Source organism: Pteropus medius, unplaced genomic scaffold (assembly GCF_902729225.1).
Source record: "Pteropus medius unplaced genomic scaffold, Ma_sr-lr_union100, whole genome shotgun sequence".
NCBI classification, from domain to species: domain Eukaryota; kingdom Metazoa; phylum Chordata; class Mammalia; order Chiroptera; family Pteropodidae; genus Pteropus; species Pteropus medius.
This window is the reverse complement of record NW_024343105.1, coordinates 1,574,597-1,599,830: the sequence shown is the minus strand read 5'-3', so window position 1 is coordinate 1,599,830 and position 25,234 is coordinate 1,574,597. Positions and strand designations below refer to the sequence as shown.

Here is a 25,234-nt window from a genome sequence, read left to right as displayed (position 1 = left end):
TTGTGGAGTCCTCATGGGGTGGTAAGATAACCCACCTGCCAGCATGCACTCACCTGGAAGGGTTTCATGACAAACCCTAATCCAGGCATTCTGGCCAGGCAGTTCTAAACCATGAAATGGTTCAAGTGGGACATACAGGAAAAGCTGGAGAGCTGAGGACCACTTGTCTCCTGGTCCCTGTCTCCAGCCCCGGGGGCACTCTGAACAGCATACCTGGGACATCTTGTACAACTTGGGGTCTTGCAGCAGACAGGAACCTTTAGGAATCAGTCACGCAGGCCCTGTCAACTAGTATCAACTGCCACCGTGGAGAGTTATGGGATATAGTCAGAAGAGTCCCTTACTACTCAACCAGGTCATGGTGACACCATCCTTTCATGCACAAATGAAGTAAGGCTTGTTGATGACTGACGCAAGTAGAACACAAGGGATATGGAAAAAGTGGCCCCAACATATGACATTTTAAAATCTGTAAAACATAAATTTTTATCTTTGGAATGTCTCCCCACCAATTACTGCCAAGTTCACATGAAGTACACAGCCACTCCAAGCAAATACTGACTGTTTGGACAGATTTGGATAAACCTGACAAAGTAAATAAATATTAAATCAGTTAAAGAAACATATTGCAAGAAAAATGTAGGAAATGGTTACACTCATGATTCATAGTATTTGTCATAAAATATCCTTATGAAACCTAGAATCTCTCTTCTTTCCTTAATTAGGAACAACAAAATCAATTTTCCTTTATCAAGATTCTTTTTGTCACAAAGAAGTAATCATCTTCTTATGCTTTGATATATGAATCATTCAGAGAATTACACACGTTTATTTTACCATTAAATTGTCTTTAAATAATTTTCATCACTAGAAATGTATGCTATTGTTTTGAAAACAATAAAAAATGTTCATATCTTTAACATTTGACAAACATCAAAGTTGCTGATAAAAGTTATGAATATCATGAACTATAGTTTATCTTAAATTTCAACACACACACACAAAAAAATGCTTGCAGTGTACCAAAAAAAGGGGAGGGGGATCAAGAAAATCCCCAATACAATTTTAGAGACAACATAGTTTTTTAGAGCACAGAGATTGAATCATGATTCCCTGCTAACAAGTTAAGCTCCTCTGATCAATGATCACCTCGGATGCAAGCGCTATCCAATGGCAGCAGTCTGACTTCCAGTTACTACCAGCAACGCCCTTCCTTTGCATCAAGTTATTGCTTACACGCAGGAGGCTCAGTCCTCGCAATGGATGCAATCACATACAAACATCTTTAAACAAGTGTATACTGAAAATATGGCATTTTAGGGAGAACAATGTATAATCTCATTTCCTCTTCAGATACTAAGATTATTTTGAATAAAATATTCTCATTGTCCAGCATTATTGAGAAGAAATAAGGGGAAATGTACAAATTTCAGAACTCCCAGTTGGAATTGAAGACATGAGAGAGGGGGGAATTATTAATATAAGAGGTAGGAAAGCACTTCTCTTAGGGAAAAAATAAGAAAAGTTTAAGCATTTATGTGTGCCACCTAGATGTTATGGAAGATTCTTTGGAAAGAATGTAGGCGAGAGATCATTTTAAGGCCAAACAGGGGCGTGAGGATTTTCTTTTCTTTCCCTATCAAGGACTATTGACTTCCTCCCCCAGCCCAAGAACGTGAAAACTTTCTTCCCTCTATGAAATGCAAAAAGTGGTCAATACTCCATCCTGCCCCAACTAACCCTTTTATATATAATACCTCTGCTCTCTCTCTTGTGACACAATCCTGTGCAATTCTAAGGTCTGAGTTTTCTAGTCCCTTAGTTTCTCCATCATTTCAAAGGCTTCACTATGAACATCTCTATTTTGCCTTTTTCCCATTTCTCCCTCAAAATAATCTGGGACTCCAATTACATATGTGTTAAAGTGCTTAATATTATCTTATATCAAACTGATGCTCTGTTTGTTGTATTTAATTGGACAGTTTCTATTGATATTATCTTCAAATTCACTATTCTTTTCTTTGGCGGTGTTAATCTCATCCACAATATTTTTCATGTCAGAATTGTATTTTTTCATTTCTGGAAGTTTGATTTTTAAAAATATCTTCCATTTCTGATCTCTTCATGTCCACGCTTTGCTCTACCTCTTGAAAATATGGAATATATATTAAAATAGCTGTTAGGGTCCTTGCATACTTGCATACTAATTCTATCATCTGTGTCATTTCTGCTTCTATTAACTGTTCTTTTTTCTTCCTGGTTATGGTTCATATTTTTCTGCTTATTTTTATGCCTGGTAAGTTTTATTGGCTGTCAGACGTTGCAGATTTTACATTGTTGGGTGCTGAAGGTTTTATTTTTCTTTAAATATATTTAAGCTTTGTTCTGAGATGCAGTAAGTTTACTTGGAAACAGTTTGATTCTTTAAAGCTGCCCTGTCAAAAATAGTAACCACTAGGTACATGTCTCTATTTGAATTTATTAATAAAATTAAATCAAATTTAAAATTTAATTTCTCATTTGTACATTTCTAATGTACATACATGGCTAGTGGCTACTATATTGGACAATAGATGTAGAATATTCTCATTATTGCAGAAAGTTTTATTGGACAGCACTGCTTTTGAAGTTTGCTTTTAAGCTTTTTAGATTCAAAATAGTTTTTATCTAGGGCTAATTTGGCCCCAATACTGAGCAAATGCCCTTCTGAGGACTATTCGATGCCCGATGTATTAGGAGTTCTCTCCACTCTGGCTGGTGGAACTTGATTTTTGGCCTGTGTCTGCTCGTTTTTGCTGGTTCTTTTCTAGGCTTCAGTAGTTTCCCTACACACATAGACTAATCAGTACTCAGCCAAAGAACTGTGGGGAACCCTCTCCAGATCTCTGAAGTTCTTGCTCTCATTGCACGGCTCTCTCTCTCCACAAATTCTAGCCATCTCCGCCTCTGCAAACTCTGGACTCTGTCTTCTCAAAGACTTGAAATAGGCAGGCTCAATCTGGTTCCCACTCCTTGTGCTGAAGCCTAAAGTCTCTAGGCAGTGAGCACTTCCAGGGCTCACCTTGTTTATTTCCCTTCTCTTAGGAATTACTCTCCTGCACTGCCTGTTGTCCAGTATCTAAAAACCACAGTTTCATCTGTTTAAGATGTTTAAGGCATGAGGATAAATCTGGTCTCTGTTTCTATATCATGGAGAGAAGCAAAAGTCAGCTGGGTTTTCACAGTCGCAGTCTCCTGTCACCAACCATCCCCAAAAGAAGTGGTTCGCAATTCAAAAAGCGCTCCAGGCTGAGGACATTGTAAGTGCCCAGGCCCTGATGCAGAAGAGGCTTTGGCACAGCACGTGCTGGAGGAACAGTCATGTTGCTGAGGCAGAGTGGGACACGGGAGGAGTTTGAGACAACAGAATGTTAGCTCATATATCAGTCTCCTACTGCTGCTGCAACAATTTACCACTAACTTGTTGGCTTTAAGACAGTGGTCCCCAACCTTTTTGGCACCAGTCACTCCTATGAGAATCTAATGCCTGGTGATCTGAGATAAAGCTGAGGCGGTGATGCTAGCACTGGGGAGCAGCTGAAATACAGATGAGCTTACTCGCTCCTCTTAACCCCCGCCGCTCACCTTCTGCTGTGCAGCCCAGTTCCTAACGGGCCACAAGCTGGTACTGGTCCGTGGCCCAGGGGTTGGGGACCCCTGCTTTAATAAACACAATTTTATTATCTTGCCGTTCTGGAGGTTAGAAATCCAAAATGCATCTCACTGGGCTAAAATCAAGATGTCAGCAGGGCTGCATTCCTTCTGGAAGCTCCAGGGGAGAATCTGTTTTCTCGCCTTTCCAGCTTCCAAAGCCTCCCCACTTTGTTTGGCTTGTGGTCTCCTTCTATCTTCAAAGCCAGCAATGACCAGTCAGGTCCCTCCTACACTGCATCAGTGACATTCTTGCCTCTCCTTCACTTATACTCTTGTGATTACAGTGGTAATCACAATTGGTAATTACACTGATTAGTCTACAACAGTCCCCCCACCTCAAGATCAGTTTATTGGCAACTTTAATTCCATCTGCAACCTTAGACATCTTTGGGGGTCCTTATTCTGCCTACAGCTGAGATTTGATATGCAGAGAATCTGGCTTTTTCGCTGAGATAGGAAGCAACTAGAGTGTGTTCAGCAGAGCGCTGATGTGATCTGGCTTATGTTTTAAAAGCTCATTCTAGATACAGTTTGAAGACCATACGATGGAGAGGGACGGGCAAGGGTGAAAAGAGGAACAGGATTCAATGGAGAATTGAATGTGGAATATGAAATAGGAGTTAACAATTACATCACTAGAAAGGCACAAGTTTTCCTGTCACCCTGCATTCTCAATACTAGGCATTCTCCACCTTTCTAACGTCTGCCATTCTGATAATAGTAAACTTGCTTTTCTCTGATTCCTAGTAAGTTTCAACATCTCTTTATGTACTCATTCCCTATTGGGATTCTTCAATCCGTGAATTGTTTTTACATCCTTTGCCCATTTTTCTGTTGGGTTTCCTTGTTGATTTGTAGGTATTCTTTTTTATAGTCTAGCTATAGATCCTCTGTCAGCTGTGGACAGCACATCTTCTCCATCTTTTTAACTTTATTTATAGTTTCTTTATTTAAAAAAATTTATTGTGAGTAGTCAGATCCATTAGTTTTCCTCTTATTAGGCTGTTTTGTTCTTGTTTAAGACATCTTTTTCTACTTCAAGGTAACAAATATATTGTCCTACATTTTTTCAAATCGTATCACTGCCATTCACATTTAGGTCTTTACTGCATTTGGAGTCCATTTTTGTATGTAACGGAAGGATCCTGCTCTATTTTTGTCCACAGAGTGAACCAGTGTTCACAGTGCTATGACAGTAAACTTAGTCTGTTCTATCCCCTTTGCTGTACAGTGCCACCTTTATCATATGTGAGGCCCCTGCACAAACCTGTGCAAGTTGGAGCTCTGTCCTATTCTATTGCTCACTTATTTGTACCTGCACCTGTGCTAGACTGTTTTTGTTATTTTTACTTGGTAGCATATCATAATATCTGGTAAGGCAAGTCTGTGTGTGTGCGTGTGTGTGTGTGTGTCCAAATTTACTTAGCTCCTTATGGAATCGTATTCTTCCTTATGCATTCATGATTTCTTCTTGAATGGCAATCCAAATGTCAGGCCAAAGAGGCCCCAAATACACTTGTCCTCCCTTCATGTCCTCAAGATCCCAGACAAGTTAAGGTGAGACTCCTAGGGCCAAATACATCCTATTACATTTGATTCTTCCCCAATCCCTCTATTAGAATGAAGTTTAATATGCTAGTTGATAATGATATGTTACTGTTACACCTTTGCTGATTTCAAATGCAGTATTTTGTTTTATAGTTTTAGTATTTTCTTTTTAACTTTTTCAACTTTGTATTTTGAAAAAGTTTTAAACACAGAAATTTAACAAGAAAAACACTGAACAATTTTTTATCCTTTCTCACATAGATTCAACAATTGTTAATCTTTTACATATTTTATTTTATTGCTAGATAATTTGAAAGCAAATCGTAGATATGCTCCTTTACTCCTATTTTAGCATGTATCTCCTAAGAACAAGGACATTCACTTATATAACCAGAATACAATTGATCACATTCAGGACATTTAATATTGATGTGATATTATTATCTAATAAACCATCACATTCAAACTTTCCAGTGTCCAAGTAATTGCCTTTTTAGCACACATCCCAGCCCTGCCCACCCTCCTCAACCCAGGATCACCCAGTGCGTATGGAAGTCATCTCTCTAGTCTCCTCTGACCTGGAATGATTCCTCAGCTTCTCTTTGTCTTTCGTGCACTGACATTTTTGAGTACAGGCTATTTGTTTTACATAATGTCTCTCAGTTTGCATTTCTCTGATTGTTTCCTCATGATTAGATTCAAGCTATGTGTTTTTGACAGGAGTGTTTCTCTTTTAAATAAAGAGGAGAAACCAAAGAATAGAATAAACTCGTTTATTAATTTCAAAGTAGTATTGGATATTTATTTGATGAGGAAAAACTCTTAAAGTTCCAAATCTAAGAAACACGTATGCTTACATTTTAGAATATTATCACATATATCTCTCAAAGATTTAGCCATAATTTTTGGCTAAATTTCACTAAATGGCATTTGATTCCCAGAAAGCTAAATCTATACTATTTTTCTAATATTTACATTAAAAACATTTGAGTAACTACCATGTTTAGCATATGACAATAGGCCCAAGACCCTGTTCTGTTATATATCAAACAATGCCAGTCAATCACAAATATAGACAAACAAGATTTTAAGATATCTCTAGAAATCTTGTCAATAAATGATTAGGGCTTGACAGGGATGGAATTGTAAACTCATGAAAGGTAACAAAGGCCTAAATATTACAGAATATATCTAAAAAGTGGTTAAGTGCTTTCATTCATAGCTGTGGAGTCTGTTTTAACTTCACATTGCTGCTAGAGCGTCTTTAGCAGATCACTGCTCCCTAATAAGTACTGGGCTTTCATTTGTCTTCACTGTCCCCCTTGTGCCAGGAAACCAGTCCTTTCTGCCACCCTGGTCAACTCTGCTCACCAAATTCCTGCCTGTCTTTCAAAGTCCAACCCCAGAGACACCTCCCTCCTTTCAGAGCCTTTCCAAGCCCTCCCACCATGTTGCATGCTCATCTCTCTTAACAAATTGGGATCCATAATAAAAGGTTCTGTTTCTTTATTGGACATCTTTTTTTTTTTTCCAATTTTTTTGTATTGTGGTAAAATACATATAAAATTTACCATCTTAACCATTGTGAAGTGTGCAGTTCAGTGCATTAAACATATTCATAATATTGTGCTCTCATCACCACCATTCATCTCCAGAACTCTTTCACTTGTAAAACTGAAACTCTGTACCCATTAAAAAATTACTACCCTCGGCAATCACCATTCTACTTCCTGTCTCTAAGATTTTGACTAGTGTAAGTTCCTCATATAAGTAGAATCATATATACAGTTTTTGTCTTTTTGTGACTGACTTATTTCACTTAGCACAAGTCCTCAAAGTTCAGCATGTTTTAGCATATTGTAGAATTTCCTTCTTTTTAATGTTGAATAATAGTCCATTGTATGTATAGACCACATTTTGCTTATTCATTCATCCATAAATGGACATTTAAGTCGTATCCACGTTTTAGCTGTCATGCATAGTGTTACTATGAATGTGGATGTACAAATATCTCTTCAAGATCCTGCTTTCAATTCTTTTGGGTCTATATCCAGAAGTTGGATTTCTGATCATATGGTAATACTGTTTTTAATTGTTTGAGGAACTGCCAAACTGTTTTTCCACAACAGCTGTACCATTATATAGTCCTAATAACAGTGCATAGGGGTTCCAATTTCTCCACATTTTCACCAACACTTGTTATTTTATTTTTTTGATAACAGTCATCCTATCTGGTGTGAGGTGGTATCTCATTGTAGCTATAATTTGCATTTCCCTAATTATTAATGCTAGTGAGCATCTTTTCATGTGCTTATTCGTCATTCATATATCTCCTTTAGATTAACTTCCTTGGTTAAGTTAATTTCTAAGTATTTTATTATTATATTTAGGCTATTGTAAATTAAATTGTTTTAATTTCCTTTTTAAGTTGTTCATTGTTAGTGTATAGAAATGCAACTGCTTTTTGCATGCTGACTTGTTATCCTGCTACTTTGCTGAATTGATTTATTAGTTCTAACAGTTTATAATGGAATCTTTAGAGTGTTCTACATATGAAATCATATCCTCTATGAATAGAGATAATTTTACTTCTTCCTTTCCAATTTGTATGCCTTTTATTTCTTTTTGCTCTGGCTAGAACTTCCAGTACTATGTTGAATAGAAGTAGCAAACATGGGCATCCTCACCTTATTTCTGATCTTAGAAGAAAAGCTTTCTCTACTGAGTATGACGTTTGCTATGGGTTTTTCATATATAGTTTTTACTGAGTTTCCTTCTTTTCCCAGTTCATTGAGTGTTTTCCTCATGAGTGTTGGATTTTGTCAAATCCTTTTTCTGCATCAAATGAGATTATCTTATGGTTCTTTTCCTTCATTCTGTAATGTGGTGTATTATATAAATCAATTCTTGTATGTTGAATCATCTTTGCATTCTGGGAATAAATCCCACTTGGTCATTGTGTATAATCCCTTTGATATGCTGCTAAATTCAGTTTGCTAGTATTTTGTTGAGGATTCTTGCATCATTGTTTATAAGGAATAGTGGTCTGTAGTTTTCTTGTAGTGTCTTTGCATGGCTTTGATATCAGGGTAATGCTGGCCTCCTAGAAGGAGTCAGGAAATGTTCCCTTCTCTTTTTGGAAACATTTGACAAAGATTGATATTAGTTCTTCTTTAAAAGTTTGGTAGAATTTGCAAGTGAAGCCATTGAGTCCAGGGCTTTTCTTTGTCAAGAGATTTTTGGTTATTGATTCAATCTCTTGAGTAGTCATAAGTATATGCAAATTTTCTGTTTCTTCATGATTTCATCTTGGTATATCCAGTGTTTCCATAAATTTATCCATATAGCTATATCAAATTTGTTGACATATTCATAGCACTCTCACAATCTTATTTCTGTAGAATCAGTAGTAATCTCCCACTTTTATTTCTGAATTTTTTTTCTATTTCATTTCTCTCTGCTATAATCTTTATTATTTCCTTCCTTCTGCTAACTATGAATTTAGTTTGTTCTTTTTCTAGTTCCTTAAGTTGTAAAGTTAGGTTACTAATTTGAGATTTTAAAAAAAAATGTGTTTATAGCTATAAATTTCCCCCTTAACACTAATTTTGCTGCATCCTCTAAGTTTCGATATGTTGTGTTTTGCTTACATTCAACTCTAAGTATTTTCTAATTTCCTTTGTGATTTATTTGATCCATTGGTTGGTTAAGAGCATGTTTAATTTCCACAGATTTATGAATTTTCCTGTTTTACTTGTTACTGATTTCTAACTTTATCTCATTGTGGTTAGAGCAAATATATATCTATCTTTTTAAATCTATCGAGACCCTTCTGTGGTCTAACATATGGTCTATCCTGAAAAATGTCCCTTGTGCACATAAAAATACGCATGGTGCTGTTGTTCTACATGTGTCTGGTGGAACTAGTTGGTTCAATTTGTTGTTTAAGTCCTCTATTTCCTTACTTATCATCCAACTATTATTGTAGAACTGTATTTCTCCCTTCGATTCTGTCGATTTTTGCTCCATATACTTTGATGGTGTGTTATTACCTGGTAAACATTTACGGTTGCTTCAGTATCTTTATCTTTTGGAGAACACTAGCAGTGTTTGGACTTCAGTAATTATTTCTTTAAGCCATTAATAATCAATTAAAGTTTTTGATAACTAGCATGATAGAAGAGACTAAGTAGATAAGTTCTATTATTTTCTGAAAGTAATATCTGGTAAATTTATAAAATTTATCAGATAAAACATAAAATCTGGTAAATTCCTTTTTAAAAAGACTTTCAAAGAATCTATAGAACTTGTGACCCCTCCCACAGAGAAAATGTAAACACTGAAAGGTAGGAGGTGATTTCACTTTATATTCTTGGCATCATCACCATGACATTTCATTAAAACAAACATTGCCATGAAATTAGTTGAAGTTACTGCTGTATTCACTAGTTTCTATTTCCCCACTAGGCAATCAAGTTGAAGAAATGCTTCTAGTACTTACAGTGCAAACTATATTTATTCGGCTGTTCCAATGGGATTTTCTCTTAGTAAATCTGCTACTCGCATCTGCTATATGTATGGATTCAAAAGTGGATGACCACTTAATGCAAGGAACTGAGAAAAACAAGTTAGAATCAGTAACTTGGTTATTTCAAAACACCAAGAAAATAAGATCAGAAAACATAAACCAAGAAAACTTTGCAAGTAAAGAGACTGACACAGGATCTCTTTCAGAAAAAATTTTGGGTTGAGTGGTTTATGTTACAGAAAGTGATGGAATCAAAATGACAGATGTGGAATGAAGTTATTTGTACAAATTACCAAAAAAGCCACAAATTACTTTTGTCTAAGAGGGCATGTGTTGAATGAGAACTTAACCCTACTGAGAAAACCTAACAGAATGAAGGAAGATGACTCCTTTTTTTTTCACTGTTTATGAATCACCTTAGACTGCATTTTTTGATGATACATATTGAAAAGTTGCTTTAGGGAGGAAAAGCTTTTCAAAATTCAAAGCAGGTTTCTCTGTTATTACATTCTATCCTATTCAAAATCAGAATTTTTGAGTAACAGTATTTAAATGGCACCAAAACATATTAATTAAAATTTATTTAACAAGTGGTCAAAAAATATAAAACGGTGTCCAATTTGACATCAGTATGTCACACTATTTCTGGTGTACCAATTTTCTATGTTATAATTCCAGTTTGAGATTTTGCTTTAGGGGACTTTATCTTCTTTCCTGTTTAGTAAAAGCTCACTGCAAGTAAACTCTGTTAAAGACCAGCAAATTGTATACTTTGAGAAGCAGTTCATATTTCAAATTATCTTTTTAAAACTGTTATTTTTCCTCTATGTTGAATTAATTTGTTACAAAATAGTTATTTCCAAGTGTAATAGTTTATTTTGCCGATGCTACCATTTTATACCATCAATATTTCATAAGAAAATAGACTAGTACTAAATACCATTCTTACTGAAGCTTGAAACAGCACTGTTGTCCCAAGTAATGTTAGATGAAATTAAAACCATTTTGTGTCTGGACATAGCTTGAAACAGCACTGTTGTCCCAAGTAATGTTAGATGAAATTAAAACCATTTTGTGTCTGGACATAGAGTGGCCTGTAACAACTTATATTATGTATGTTTTGAACATTTTTCTGTACTTTAATATATAATGACTATCCCTAATGCCCAATTGAGTTATCTCCTTAATATTCATAAAAACAAAGAAGAAAATTCATCTTCTTTTAGGGGAAGCAATATTTTATAAATTGAAACAGTACTAAACAAATACATTTGTAGGGGAATATTGAGTCTAGAGTAAAAATATTGAATGAGAAATAAGCCAATAAGATGATGTTTATCATTTATAAAACATAATTCTATGGGAGAGAAAACACAGACAAATCATTCATTTGTTCACCTAGCCTGACACCGTGCTTGGTGCTGGGGATATAGTGGTGAGTAAAAGAGCTACTACCTTACAGTGCTTGCTGTTTGTCTACCAGGGAAGACACATAAGGTACAAATTGTGATGTGCCATGAGGAAAAAGTAAAATGTTCAGAAACAGAAGAGGAGACATAAACTTGATTTTTAATAGTGGGAACTAGAAAGGCTTCTCTGAGGACATGACATTTATAACTTTTGCAGTGACATAGTTGTCCAAGTAAGATGATGGTGATGGCTGAGGTGTTGAGAAGGGGACAGATTCCAGGTGAAATCTGGCAGGACATAGTGATGGTCTGAAAGTGGCACCTGAGGAAAAAGGATTTCTAGCAAAAAAAATGGCTAGCTGCATGGAGGCTCCCACGGGGAAAGGTGAGCTCAGGAGCATGGTTTTTGGACATACCAGATTTCCAAGGCAAGTAGACAGTTGTATGTATAGAACTGAAAATATAAATTCTGAAGTCGTATACAGTAATGGTATTTAAAGCCATGGGAATGGGTGAGATTGCTTAAGGCGAATGTGTAGTTTGAGATAAAGTCCTGAGGAACTCCATAGCTTAGGAGCTGGTCAGCGCAGGGGGAGCTGGCAAAGGGGACTGAGAGTTGGCAGTGAGGCTGGCTGAAAACGAAGACAAGATAACGTCAAGATTGTCCACAGGAGTCTTTAAGGTAGAGGTCGTCAGCTGAAAGGTTAGATGAGAACTGAAAGGTCCATTGGATCTAGCAACATAAATGTCACCAATGACCTCAGCAAAACCACTTTTTTAAAAACAGGGCCTTGGCTCGGATGTTTACAAACTTGTTTTTCACCTCCAAGAAAGTCCAAGTGGACATCTGATAGTTATGTTGGATGCTGAATTTGGAATGATCCTTCGTTGTGTGTGATGCTCCATGCACTGCAGGATGTCAAATGTAGTAGCACATCCTAGTCATTGAGACAATAAAAAGTGCAAACATTAATTACCCACTGCTGCTAAGACATCAGAAAATCTGGATCCCCAAATCCCATCTAGGCCATAGATTAAGCAGCACACCTGGGAAGGGAAATCCACAAAGACTTCCTGGAAAGGCTAGAATAGAGCAAGTTTAATCAAGACAGCAGCCTCACTTAGGTATTTGTTTTGGGGGAGAATTCTACAAGTGGAATCCTAAAGTGAGCACTTTTCAGCATTCTGTTGTTTCTGATAAGAAAGTAAATAGAAAGTAATAGAAAGTAAATATTAAAATAATGTAGTTCAGCAGAAATAAGGATGGTAGGCAACTTTAAATTCAACAAATCCATATAAGGGTATCAGATCTATAATACATGTGTTGGTGTTATATCTAATGATGCTGTTATTGATGCTAGTAACAATAGCTACCGTTTATTCAGCTGGCATGTGACTGTCTTGGTTGAGATCGCCTAGAAGCTGCATGTTACTTTTGGGGAAAAGTCAGTAAAGGGGTGAGGAAAGTAAGGAAGCAGAAAAAGTCAGCTAAGGAAGAGGACTCAGATGAATTCTTGCCCTGATCCACAAGGTGTTCTGCAGGTTCACACCGCAAAGTTGTCCCACTGTTCACTTTGAGGTGAGAGGACTATTGTACTCTTATACCAGTTGGGCACTGGTTGCCAACCACCAAGCCAAAGTGGGTGGGGACAGGGAGGTAGCAGGAATCACTCAGGTGTCTGGGGATGACAGCTCCCACATTCAGCAGCTGGAGAATGGATGCATGGATTAAGGGTAAAGGGGGCCAGGGTAAGGGTACCAACAGCCTTTATGACAATGCCAGACACCTAACATATTATTTTCATTTTATTTTGAAACCATTTCAAAGTTACAGGAAAGGTGAAAGTCTAGTACTAAGACCCTTCCCTCCCCACCAACCATTTGAGAGAAAGTAGCTGACCTAATTCTGTCACCCCTGAACACTTTTAAAATATGCTTTAAATTTCATTTTTATTTTGTGAGATATTATTGACATATGACTTGTATTAGTTTTAGATGTGTAACATCATGATTTTATTTTTGTATATATTGCAAAACAATTACAGTAAGTTTAATTAACATCCATCACCACACAGTTACCAATTTTTTTCTTATGAGAACTTTTAAGATCTACTCTCTTAGCAACTTTCAAATATACAATACAGTATTGTTAACTACAGTCACCATGCTGTGCATGACATGACATCCCAGGACTGATCTGTCTTATATCTGGGAGTTTGTACCTTCTGACCACCTTCACCCATTTCACCCACACACCAAAAAGTACTTTTGATGGAATAATGGGGATAGAAACCATGTTGGAGCAGGTTGAAAAATGACTGGGAAGTAAGAGGGTACAAGCAAGATGTGTAGCAACTCCTTGAAGCAGCTCCGCTCTGAAAGGGAATAGACAGGATGAAAGGTAGAAAGAAGGTTCCAGTGGAGAAACTGAAGTAGGAAAGGGGGTAAGAATCATTGAAGGAGGTGGACTGTACCATCTCACATTTCAGGCAAATGGAATTTAGAAAGAGGGCAACAGTGCTGTTTTTAATAACTAGGGAAATCCCTACTGGGACTTACTCAACAGAATCCATTCCCATCTATATAATAAAGAAAGACTAACTCAGAGTGACTTCATTCAAAAGGGTAATAGATGCATGAGGAGCCGTTGTATCTTTGTCGCAGCTTTATGTGCAGCCCTGGTCATTTATCGTATCAGCATCTCCAAGTTGTGAACACTGGATGTTTCTTTCTGCAATCTCTTTCTATTCTGCCTGAAGGAGAGACTGATTTCCATGGAAGGCTGAAAAAAGAGATCTGCACCTTCTTTGGGCTCCTCTCATCAAGAGGTGGGGTCTGTTACTCCACCCCTGGACTCTAGGCTGGCTTTGCTGTTGCTTTGGCAGCTAGAATGTGGCTGAAGCGCTACTTCCAAGGCCAGGCCTGAACTGAGGTGCTCCAGCAGCCAGCCAGCACCAGCTGTGAATGAGGCCATCCTGGACCTCCCCACCCAGCCAACCTTTGCAGACTGAAGCCCCACGAGTTAGCCCAGGTGAAACCGGCTAAGGAATCACCCAACCTGCCCATATGCATGTTACAAATAACAAATCGTTTTAAGCCACTAGTGTTTGAGGCAGTTTGTTACGCAGCAATAGTTAACTGAAACTGGCTTGCTGGGGAACTGCTCATCTGGCTGAGCCCCAATGGCTGAGACACAGGTGCAACGAGGGACACCTCAAATGGGAACGTTCGTTCCCCTCCGTGTGTGTGTGCTTGCTGACCTACTCCTTCCTGTTACCATCTCTGTATGGGGAATACCAGCGTTTATTCCTTTAAATGAGATTTGTCTTTTAAAACTGATTTGAGTTCCCTCCCCTCCCAAGTGGCGTTTCCTGCTCTTTAGACTGTGAGAAGACAGGTGAAGACACGGAACGTTCAGTTACAGTACCTCTTGGCACTGGGGCCTGGCGTGTGACCCGACTGCCCGGGTTTTGGACGGACTCCTCCAGGTGCGCTGCACAAAGTGCCCCCTCCAGCCTGATACGGCCGCCCCTCCTACCTTCGCCCCGGTGACCGTTAGCTCTTGCTGTCATGCGGGGAGCGTCATCTGAACTGGGGGCTCTAGGACTTTCAGTCGTGCCCTGCGTCCCTGCTTCTTATCTCATTTAGCCTTGGCTCCGCCGCTCCCAAAGACCTTTAGGCCTCCGCGGGCGCCCCCGCCCCGCCAGAGCCTCGCTGGGAAGAGCGAGGCCCCGCCTCCTCGTGACACTTCCGGGGCGGTGCCGAAAGAGGCAGCTGCGCGCGCAGCCTGCCGGGTCCCAGGTCCTGTACGTCCTTATCTCGCACTGACACGCACGCGGCAGTCGTCGCGACCGGAAGCAGCAGGTGAGTGAAGCCAGTCGCGGGCTGCGGGCTGGGGCGGACGGGGACCGGGGATCTGGGACCCCCAGGCCAGGCTCCGCGCTCTGGCTGGCGCTGGAGGCGCCGCAGTTTGCACTCAGCGTTAGGGACGACCCAGCTGCAAGGTTGGGAACAGTTTTTCCCCGACACTGGAGGGTAAAAATTAAAACGTGTTGGGTGCCAGCTGTGTGTGCGCCCACAGGGAGCTGAAAATACCAAATAAAACGTACACACGACGGTCAAGAGATTCTGGGTTAAGTGACGCAACTGTCGGAGGTGGCAAAATAATTCGATAATGTTTTCTAAAGGAGGTGGGCCTGCCTAGGTGGATAGGTGGGATTGTTGTTTTTTTGCTTTCTGTTGAGTGATGAAGAAGCATGTTTGGCAGTGCCGAGTGGTGGTAGTGAAATGTGCCCTAGGACATGGAAATAAGATTGTCTTCTAAGGAAAGTCTATAAAATTTATCATTACAAGATGAGAGTAGAGATATGCAAAGTTCGTTTAAACAAAATTTTACCAGGGCTTCAAGACTTGACTGTATCTTGACAACGAAACAGAGACTGTCATTCAGCTGGAGGTCCCATCTGTCTCTGAAGCATGGAATCACGGAGAGGTGCACCTGTCTAGGATGAATCCAAGCCTCCTCTAGGAGAGAGGATGCCCTGGTGTCAACAGCAGGCTCTCTCCAGAGCCCAGGAGTTGAGGTTTCCTCAGGGCTCATCCCATCAGACATTGAAATTGTATAACTCAGTCCTTTCATTGGGATTCTGTATTCACCAAGCAAACTTAGGATAAGTTGGACAGGCTGATCCGAAAAGCTGGTTAAGAGCCTGCAGTTCTTTGTAAACTGATAAATTGGCATTCAGGTTTTTTTCAGACATCCCTTTGTTTCCACTTTTTCTCACGCTGTGGTTCTTCTCATCCTTCAGGGCTCAATTGAAATGTTACATCTTCAGGGGCCTATTTGTTTATGTGTTCGGGTGCCTAGAACAGTTTGTCACAGAGTGGGCACTCAAGCTAACTCCCTCAGCTCTCTATCTTTGCTCACCTTTTTAGGGAAACCTAGCCTGACAACCCTATTTAAAACTGCAGCCTAGTTCCTCTTACATATCCATTTCCAGTCTTCCTTTCTAAGCTCTACTTTTTCTTTTTCTCTTTCTTTTTCTTTTTCCGATAGCCCTTTATCACCTTTATTTGGTTCACTAATGAATCCCACATGCCAAGATCAATGCCTGTTGTGTAGTAGATTCAAGATTTGTCAAATTAATAACCTTTGTTGTTTTTCATTCACACTGTATACACAATGCCTGGATGAATAGAAATGCTTTCAGCACTATTAATGAGTTGAATCAATTCTGGAACCCTAAAAAGATCGCATTTTTGAGCAAAGTCAATATCTTGCACTATCATTAATCAAGGTAAATGCTACTTCAATGTATTGTTAGGAATCTTAACAGTTTTCTATTGTTCCTATTAAGCTTCTGAAAGGAATACATGCCATACGACAGCAACAATGTGAGAAAAGAGATGGAAAGGCAGGAACTCTGTAACAGTTAATGTGATAGAGCACTGCATATTTGCCAGGCATGAGTGCTTAATGCATGTCAATCCATTTAATTCTCTCAACCATTCTATGAGGTAGGAACATTTTACAGATGAGCCAGTTGAAGCAACTAGAAGTTAAACTACGTGCCTAAAGTTATTCAGTTAGTAAGTGGCAGAGCCAGGATTAAAACTTAAGCTCTATAAGCGACTATAGTTAACAATCTTGTGTTGCATATTTGAAAGTTGCTGAGGGTAGATCTTAAAAGATCTCAGCAGAAGAAAAAAATGTATAACATTGATTTGTATTAATGAAACTTATTGTTATAATCATTTTCCAGTATATACATACATCTAATCATTATGTTGCACACCTTTAACTAGTACAATGTTATATATCAGTTATATATCAGAACAGGAGAAGGGGACCTTAAGCTCTTAACTGCTTTGCTATCTGCCCACACTGCATATTTGGACAAGAATCATAATCTTCACTTTAGGGTAGGGTGTGTCACAAGGTCTTTGAGAATCTCCAAATCCACAGACACCATTCAGCATATTAGCATCCACCATACCAGTTTGTTACTGTGTCTCCCTTAGATGACAATGAAGAGGATCTGGTCAAGGCACTCTCCCTTCCTACCCAAACTCTAGGTATCACCAGCACCACTTTGTCCCAGACCTGCCTTCACCAATGCTGCTCTGGTTTCCTCTCCTGATTCCTACCAGTATCTAAGCATGCTCAGTTCCTTGCATTTTAAATCCTCTAACCCCGCATTTCCTTCTGTTGTCCCTAGCTTTTCCACTTTGCAACTAGAATATACTCATTATCCCCTTTCCTCAATACATATGGCTCTTGCTAAGATCACTAATAATCTTGATCCTATCAACTCAAATAGATCATTTTCAACCTCATCTTATTTGCATTTGGTATTGTTAACCACCTTGTCTCCTTGAAGTTTAATACCATCTTTTAAAATCTCTTCCTTTTCTTCTATTCTCGGTTTCCTCTGGGAGCTCTCTCTCCTTCCTCTGCCTATCTCTTAAAGGTTTCTGCTCTTTGGGGTTCTAAGGCTCTTGTGTTCTCACTAAACCTCTCTGGATAATCTAGTCTCCATGGCCTCAGTTACCATCTGTTTAGCTCTCTGCCATTGCTGCTGGATAACCATAGACTCAAGTTCAATACAGTCAAAAGGAACTAATTATCTTCACCCCATATCTCCTCTTCCTATGAAATGTCTTAGGAAATATCACCTCTTTCCACCCATGTCAGGTCAGAAATCAGGGCATATTAATAACAGAACTAACATATTATGTACTTTCTATGAGTCAGGCACTCTTACAAGCACTTTGCATGCATTAACTCACTTAATCCTGGTATGAGACTTGTCATTATGCAAACATTACAGATAAGGTATCTGAGGCACAGAAAAGTCAACTGATCTGCCTTAGGTCACTCAGGTGGTAAGAGACAGAGTTGGGATTTGAATGCAGGCACTCTGGCTTGAGCTTGTAATCATCATACCATAAAGGTCATGACCTTTGACCTCTCCCAACCTCATTCAACCAGTCACCAAGTTTATATACTCCATGCTTCATTCTCTAGGCGATGTCTCTGAAGTATAAAACTGACCTTCTCACTTCCTTAAAACTCTTCAGCACACCTCTTCCTTGGCCCTCAGTTAAAGTTATGTGTTTAACATGGATTTTCAGTCTCTTCATAATCTGACCTCTAATTCTGCCACCTTCTCTCTTGAAACTCCCCATTCTTATGCACTCTTACGTACCGGCCACTGGAATCAAATTCTTTGAGTTTTTTCCCTCCCAAGTTGTTTCACTTTGTTGGCTTCAATGTCACTTTTACTAATGAGGTTAGATGGTCCTTTAATGAATGTACTTACCTGTCACAGCACTTATGACGTTATTTTAATTACCTTCCTTTTTACTTTTTACTGTCTTCCTTTTTACTTTTTACTGTTTGCTTTTTACTGTCTGCCCCTAGATTGTGAGTTCCTTGAAGGCAAGGACCGGTCTGCAACCTTAATGTCTGCCTGCTGCCCTGGTTCAGGCCCTCACTACCTCTAGTTGGACAACTGCGTTGGTCTTTTAACTGGTCTCCCTGCCCCGGCCTTGCACTGGTGTTCTTTAATCTGAGCTCAACACTGCTGGCAGCAGCAGTTCAGTTTAACACCTGCCTGCTTAAAACACCTCAGTACATTCCAGATGCTTTTAGCAAAAGTCTCAATTTCTTAGTCTCCTCCCCTTCTCTAGTCCCTTGCTGCCTTGTGCTTAGTAGGCACTCCATAAATATTTGTTGAGTGAGGACTGTATCAAAGTCAAACAGAAGAACAAAAAAACAATGCAAAGGAGTGAGGTCTGGCTGCAGAGGCATCTGAGAGCAGCAGTGCCAGGCTTCAGGGTGGCTGGGAGAAGAGTAGTACAGCTGTCCCTGAGGACAGAGCCCCAAAACATGCCTTACTGTACTCGATGACTGCAGTTGCACATACCTGGGATGTGCGACTCCCATCCACTTGGTAAGTGCCATCAGATTCCGAGGCCCAGTTTAAGTGTTCCTATAAAGCTCTCTTGACCTTTCCAGACAGAATATAAATCAGTTCCACTTTTCTGTAGCGTAATTTATCAAACTATATCAAGAGTGATGAAACTGTGAAACCTCTTTAACCTAGGAATTGTGCTTCTAGGACAAAAGAGAATTTGGTCTAGTTATGGATTTTGGCAACCCATTCTATTCCAGTTCTTTAACTTAAAGGAAAATTATGACCATCCTAAAAAATACAATTGGAATAGAATGGTTTCTTTATGACCATACCTAGTCAAAATACTTCATTAGTGTAGCTAGTATTTACAGCCTTTTGCCACCTAATATTCATCAGCACTGCTAACAAAAATAATGTGTAAAGTATCCAAATATAATAAAATTGTTCCTAGCCTTTCCATATAACCTACTGACTGCCTCTTTCCCTGACCTCAGGGAGTCCATCCTAATTTAATATTGATCTAAATAAACCTCTTATGCTGCCACTAAATCATATACCTCAAAGTCAAATAGGAATTATTTAAAAAGTATTACAAGGGCATAAGTAAAGCTTTCCATGGAGATGTTCATGAATACACTGTTGGTAACTAGAAACAACCTACAATGACAGATTAAGAGACTGAATAAACTGTGGTATGTGTGACAATGGAATATTACAAAACCTTAAAAATGATGTGGATTTGATGCTGAATGAAATAACAGAAAGTGTATGTGTTGACACACGCACAGAAAAAAGTACATACACACTAAATTGTTCATTGTGATTCTTTCCAGGTGATAGACTTTTATTTTGCCCTTTTTTGCTTATCTATATTTTCTCATTTTTCTCAATGAGCATGTAGTACCTGTGAATTCAAAATAATTGGTTTGACTTTGAGACATATTACATAACGTATTCTTAGGTTTATTGTTTGAAAAATTTGTGCCTTATTCCATTTCAACTGAAATTATCTGAGGTTCATCTTCATTTACTTCAAGTACTCTGTTGTCAAATTGTTAAAGAGAGGAAGAACAACTGTCCTGAATACAAGAGAATTAGATAAGTTTGGATTAAATTACCAAGAATTGATCACTAGAAAATAGAGTTTAGTTTTCCTTTTCTCAATCAATTTGCTTGTCTTCCATTTTCAAAGCATGCTGATCCCATTTTCGAGGAAGAACTGCTTCCAGTTACTTTATAATCTCAAAGTCCCAGCAGCTGGCTTTAAAAATACAGTAAAAGGTGCACTCATTTTACAGTCAATTTCCAATGACGTTTACCAGAATCTGGCTGTAGAAGACTGGATCCATGACCACATGACTCTAGACAACAAGCCAGTTCTGTTATTTTGGAGAAATTCTCCCTCCGTTGTAATTGGTCGGCATCAGAACCCTTGGCAGGAGTGTAACTTGAATCTGATGAGAGAAGAAGGTGTAAAACTGGCTCGGAGAAGAAGTGGAGGAGGAACAGTCTACCATGATATGGGTAATATCAATTTGACCTTTTTCACAACCAAAAAAAAGTACGATCGGATGGAAAATCTCAAATTACTTGTGAGAGCTCTGAATGCCATCCAACCCCAGCTGGATGTGCAGCCCACCAAAAGATTTGACCTTCTTCTTGATGGACAATTTAAAATCTCAGGAACAGCTTCTAAGATTGGCCGGATGACCGCTTATCACCATTGCACTCTGTTATGTAGTACTGATGGGACCCTCTTGTCGTCTTTGCTCAAAAGCCCTTACCAAGGGATCAGGAGCAACGCCACTGCCAGCATACCTTCCTCGGTAAGAAATCTTTTGGAAAAAGATCCCACTCTGACCTGTGAAGTGCTGATAAATGCTATTGCTGTAGAGTATGCTGCTTATCATCAGACTGATAATCACATCATCCTAATAAACCCAAAAGATGAGACACAGTTCCCTGGAATAAATAGCAAAGCTAAAGAACTACAAACCTGGGAGTGGATCTATGGTAAAACTCCAAAGTTCAGTGTAAACACTTCCTTTAATGTGTCACATGGACAGTCACACCTGGAAATAAAAGTGTTCCTAGACATAAAGAATGGGAGAATTGAAATCTGTAACATTGAAGCACCTGATCATTGGCTGCCACTGGAAATACGTGACAAATTAAATTCAAGTTTTATTGGCAGTAAGTTCTGCCCGGCTGAAGTAACTATGCTAACAAATATATTACATAGAACATGTGCAGAAGACGGTGAACTACAGAGTAAATGGAATATTCTCTGTGAAAAAATTAAGGGAATAATGTGATTCCAAGTAGATTTCTTAATATTGACGTTTCACTGAAAAAAAAAAATTTTTTTCAATGTACATTGTATGTCTCTCAAAATAAAAAAGGCCTAGACTCTTTCAGTAACTAACTCCCATTTGAAAGCATCTCCCACCTTTCCTTGTCTGTATTTGCAATTGACTTCTACCATACTCTGTCTCTTCCTGCACTGATTTTAATAACTGGCACTGTTGCCACCTTGGGAATATATGTGCACCATAGAGGACACTCTAACCTCAGAGTTCGTTCTTTCTTTTACCTCTATGGAATATAACCCAGGCTTCTCGCCACCTCTGATACCTTAAACTCTGGAATTCACCCTTTTAGTCATATTTTCTTACCCTTCCATCCTCTCCCACTAAATCAAGCCTTGACTTTTCCAAGCCCTTGACTCTTCCCTGATCTCTCACTTCATCTCCCTTCCTATCCAGCAGGAATTATTTTAAGTCTACTGCCCTTTGTTACTTGCATTCTCATCTGCCTCTCCCTCTTGACCTACCGTGGCCACCTTTTTGTTTTATTCCAACAGATTTTTTTTTTTTTAACTCCTGTGCTCAGGTGGCAAACAACGCTGGAAGAAAAGTCACATAATCACGCAGATAAACTCAATTTCAAATTTACAATTGTCAGCTTATATTTCTTCTTTCTGTTGGTGTCAGATTCAACTCATATTTGTGGACTCCTTCTCGTTCCTCAAAGGCCTTATCCTAAATGTTCCGGTCTTAAGCTCGGAAGTCCACTACTCTTAATCTTGTCACAAACCTTGACTCAGAATTTCAGAGCAGAGGCCTTCAGAAATGAGCTCCTTTAGCCCACATTCCCTAGTTCAATATTTCTCATTTCATTCGGTCTCAGAAAGAAATACCTCCTTTTCCTGAAAGCCAACCTGTCTACTTGTACCCGAGTTTTGCCCTCCAGCCTGTTTGGGCCTTATGCTGTCAAATACTGCATTTTCTCTCTTTCAACTCTCAATGGATCCACACGGCAGTTAATGAATGCGCTCATGTCTCCCTTTTCCCAAAAACTCTCCTGCTCAAGGTTTTATTCCCTCTCCATCTCTTCATTGCCAAACTTCAAAGAGTAACATCACCTCCACCTATTTCCTGTCTCCAGTTCATTCACATACCCTTCTCTTATTCCCACGGTATTCACCATGTGTTTATGGACTGTCAGATACTCTGCTAGTTGATGTTCCTGGTGAGTGAGAGATGTAGCCACTGACCTCAGGAGTTGATAGTTTAGTATAGTGGCTTTCAAGCTTTTTTAAAACTAGAGTAAAATGTATATCTTATATTGTGCACTAACACACATTACCTATACCTAACAAGTTTTACAATACAACGCTTATCCTTATCTGATACTTTATATTCAGCTTCATTTCATTTTTTAAAAATTGATTTTATGACCTATTAATAGGTCAAGTCCTGAGTTTTAAAAACTCATGCCTATTAGGGAAAATAGAGACAAATCAGTAAATAATTACAAAATGAGCAGGGTAGGAAAGTCCACATAGTTATAACAGACAATAATGGGGGCTACCTACTTAGAGCTATCAGGGAGAAGACTTTGGAACTGAGATCTGAAGAAGGAGAAGAAAGCTGCCACACAGAGTGAAGAGTATTCCAGGTTTTATCAGTTATCTATTACTACAAAACAAACCACTCCAAAACTTGGTGACTTAAAACAACTAAGATCTATCACCACGTACCCTGCCCTCCAGCAGCACCTGTGTGGTACTCGGGGTTCAAAGTAGTCAGTTTTATAGATTGGATTACTCTATCCTGCAGAGAGGCTGGGCCAAGTGAAGGCAGTCTCCCCGGACATGTGGGACCCTGGAAATCAATAGAGGAAGTACAACAAACACTTAGGGAGTTAGGAATGAGACAAGCCATCTATACTCCTGTCTTTGAAAGCCGTGATTGAGCCACAGTCACTGCAGGAATAAAAGCCAAGACACTCCAGCCCACCCCCAGCACTGCGTGTGGGACACTAGTATCCATGCTGAGCCTTTTCCTGGGTCAAGCCATTTATGATGTTGGGCAATCCATTGCTGATCTGGGGGAAACTGAAATCCCAGGAATGAGTACAGACTATGGGAAAGACCCAAGACAGAAAACTCGAGAAGCCAAAAGGTTATCCCAATTGGGGATAAAGGGATTATAACCAGCAGAAGTAACCGGGAGGTAAATGTGGTTTGACTCTACTGTTGTTGGGACACCACAATCCAACGCTGTATTGGTCAGCCTATGAAACATTTTAAATCCTGAGCAATAGTTCAGACCTGCTCTTACCACCACGGGCTCTACCACCCCTATTACCCCGCCTGCTCCAGCAGGGGCCTCAGAGATACAGTCCTATTTGGGGTGGACTCCCACACCATGGGTATAGGATGCAGGCCAAGATCGCCTCCAGGTGAGGGCTGTTAGGGGTGATCAGAGGCCCCCAAGTTGGGCTTGCCATTCACTGATCCCCCAGAAATAAAAAGTGACGGCTCTGGAACCAAATTTACTCTAATACATGGTAACCCTCAGAAGTTTTCTGGCCCCGTCAGCAAATGGTTATGGTCAGGAAGGTCCTTTTCACACTGCATACTGGGCCTTCTCCCTCATGAGAATATGTTGATATCTCTCCAGTGCCAGAGAACATTGGACATGGATGTCCTACAAAGTCAAACTCTGCAAACCTCTATTGGTAAATTCTGTATCTGGGTTATAGTAATCAAACCAGTGCTGAGGGGAAACACCAACTGTGAACCAGTAAACCTACCACTCCCTGTGACAGTGGTAACTGTCAAACATTATACATTGCCAGGTTGGGAATTAAGGAAGCAAGACAACTATCTGAGACCTGCACCCAGTGGATACTGTACTTCAGCCCACAGTGCTTTCAACAGCCCGGTATGGGCTCCAAGTCAGGGTTCTAAACACAGCTTGATTTGTGTGTACCCCACATCTGGCTTAAACCAAGTTTTCCCTTGTGTGCAAACCAGACTGCAATCTAATTAGGGGTTTAGAGAAGCTAACTACCATGACCTTTGTACTATGACACCTTGATCACTGTCCATTCGATAATGGACAATAATCGGGGTGTCACAGTACAAAGGTCATGATATGCAAGACTGGGTAAAAGAACATGATACCGAGTGGAGTCTCCATCTCCCCTATAATCCACAGGCGGCAGGGTTGGTAGACAGAAGAAGGGAATATCAGCGCTGCAGATGAAATTACTAACAGGTAAAACCACTTTGGCCGGGTGGGCTAAAGTACTATCCAGGGCTTTAATTAATTTGAATGATCAACCTGTAGGGCCTGTTTCCCCATATGCCAGACTGGGGACCCCCGAGTTGAAGTGTGAATAGGTGGTGATGAAATGGGGAAAAAACTTGATAGAGAATGCTTTCAATAAGTTTGGTCATGAAAAACAAAGAAATAGGATGGTATCTGGATGGGGATGTGTGTACTAGCAGGAACAATGCAGCAGAGAAGGAGATTGCTCAAAGGACTTAGTCCTTGGTGAGGCTAGAGCACGTGAGGTCAAGTTCACCTGCTGAAAATGTGACTATCTTCCTTACAAATTAGAACTAAAAACCTTTTTTTTACATGTTATAAATGTGAACGCATATGTTTTTAAATTTTTAATGGTTTTCTTTAATCAAGTTTAAAATTTTTAAATAATAGTCAAACCATTTGCTCATTCCTTGATAATTCCTGGGTTTTAAGTTGTGCTTAAGTTTAGTTGGCTTTTTTGGTTAAAAATTTGGATTTTTCATTTAATTAGCACTTTAGAATAATTTCTCTAGGTGG

The 25,234-nt window shown here is 39.3% G+C and overlaps 3 protein-coding genes and 1 long non-coding RNA gene across 6 annotated transcripts in view; 3 read left to right on the top strand and 1 right to left on the bottom strand.

Moving 5' to 3' along the window:
• Positions 1–14,944, bottom strand: part of LOC120606041 (uncharacterized) — a 41,482-nt gene extending 26,538 nt beyond the window's left edge. Inside the window, exon 1 of the long non-coding RNA XR_005653818.1 lies at positions 14,606–14,944. This is a non-coding gene — a long non-coding RNA (uncharacterized LOC120606041). The remainder of the gene's footprint in view (positions 1–14,605) is intronic.
• Positions 9,819–9,992, top strand: CUNH2orf15 (chromosome unknown C2orf15 homolog). The gene has a single exon (XM_039867167.1). It carries the CDS (start codon positions 9,819–9,821, stop codon positions 9,990–9,992), a length of 174 nt encoding a protein of 57 aa, XP_039723101.1.
• Positions 14,945–14,963: 19 nt separating the features above from the next.
• Positions 14,964–21,535, top strand: LIPT1 (lipoyltransferase 1). 2 transcript variants are annotated; one of them, XM_039867146.1, is made up of 3 exons: positions 14,964–15,042; positions 18,602–19,133; positions 20,290–21,535. In XM_039867146.1, the coding sequence occupies exons 2-3, from the start codon at positions 19,087–19,089 to the stop codon at positions 21,410–21,412; spliced, it is 1,170 nt and encodes a 389-aa protein (XP_039723080.1). In that variant the 5' UTR covers positions 14,964–15,042; positions 18,602–19,086; the 3' UTR covers positions 21,413–21,535. The 2 variants fall into 2 exon arrangements, with proteins under 2 accessions (XP_039723080.1, XP_039723081.1); XM_039867147.1 differs by lacking the exon at positions 18,602–19,133 and having other exon boundaries at positions 14,965–15,042.
• The window catches only part of MRPL30 (mitochondrial ribosomal protein L30), a 32,830-nt gene continuing 22,615 nt past the window's right edge, over positions 15,020–25,234 (top strand). For both annotated transcript variants that reach the window (XM_039867155.1, XM_039867158.1), the window contains exon 1: positions 15,020–15,042. The gene's annotated coding sequence lies outside the window, so the exon portion shown is untranslated. The remainder of the gene's footprint in view (positions 15,043–25,234) is intronic.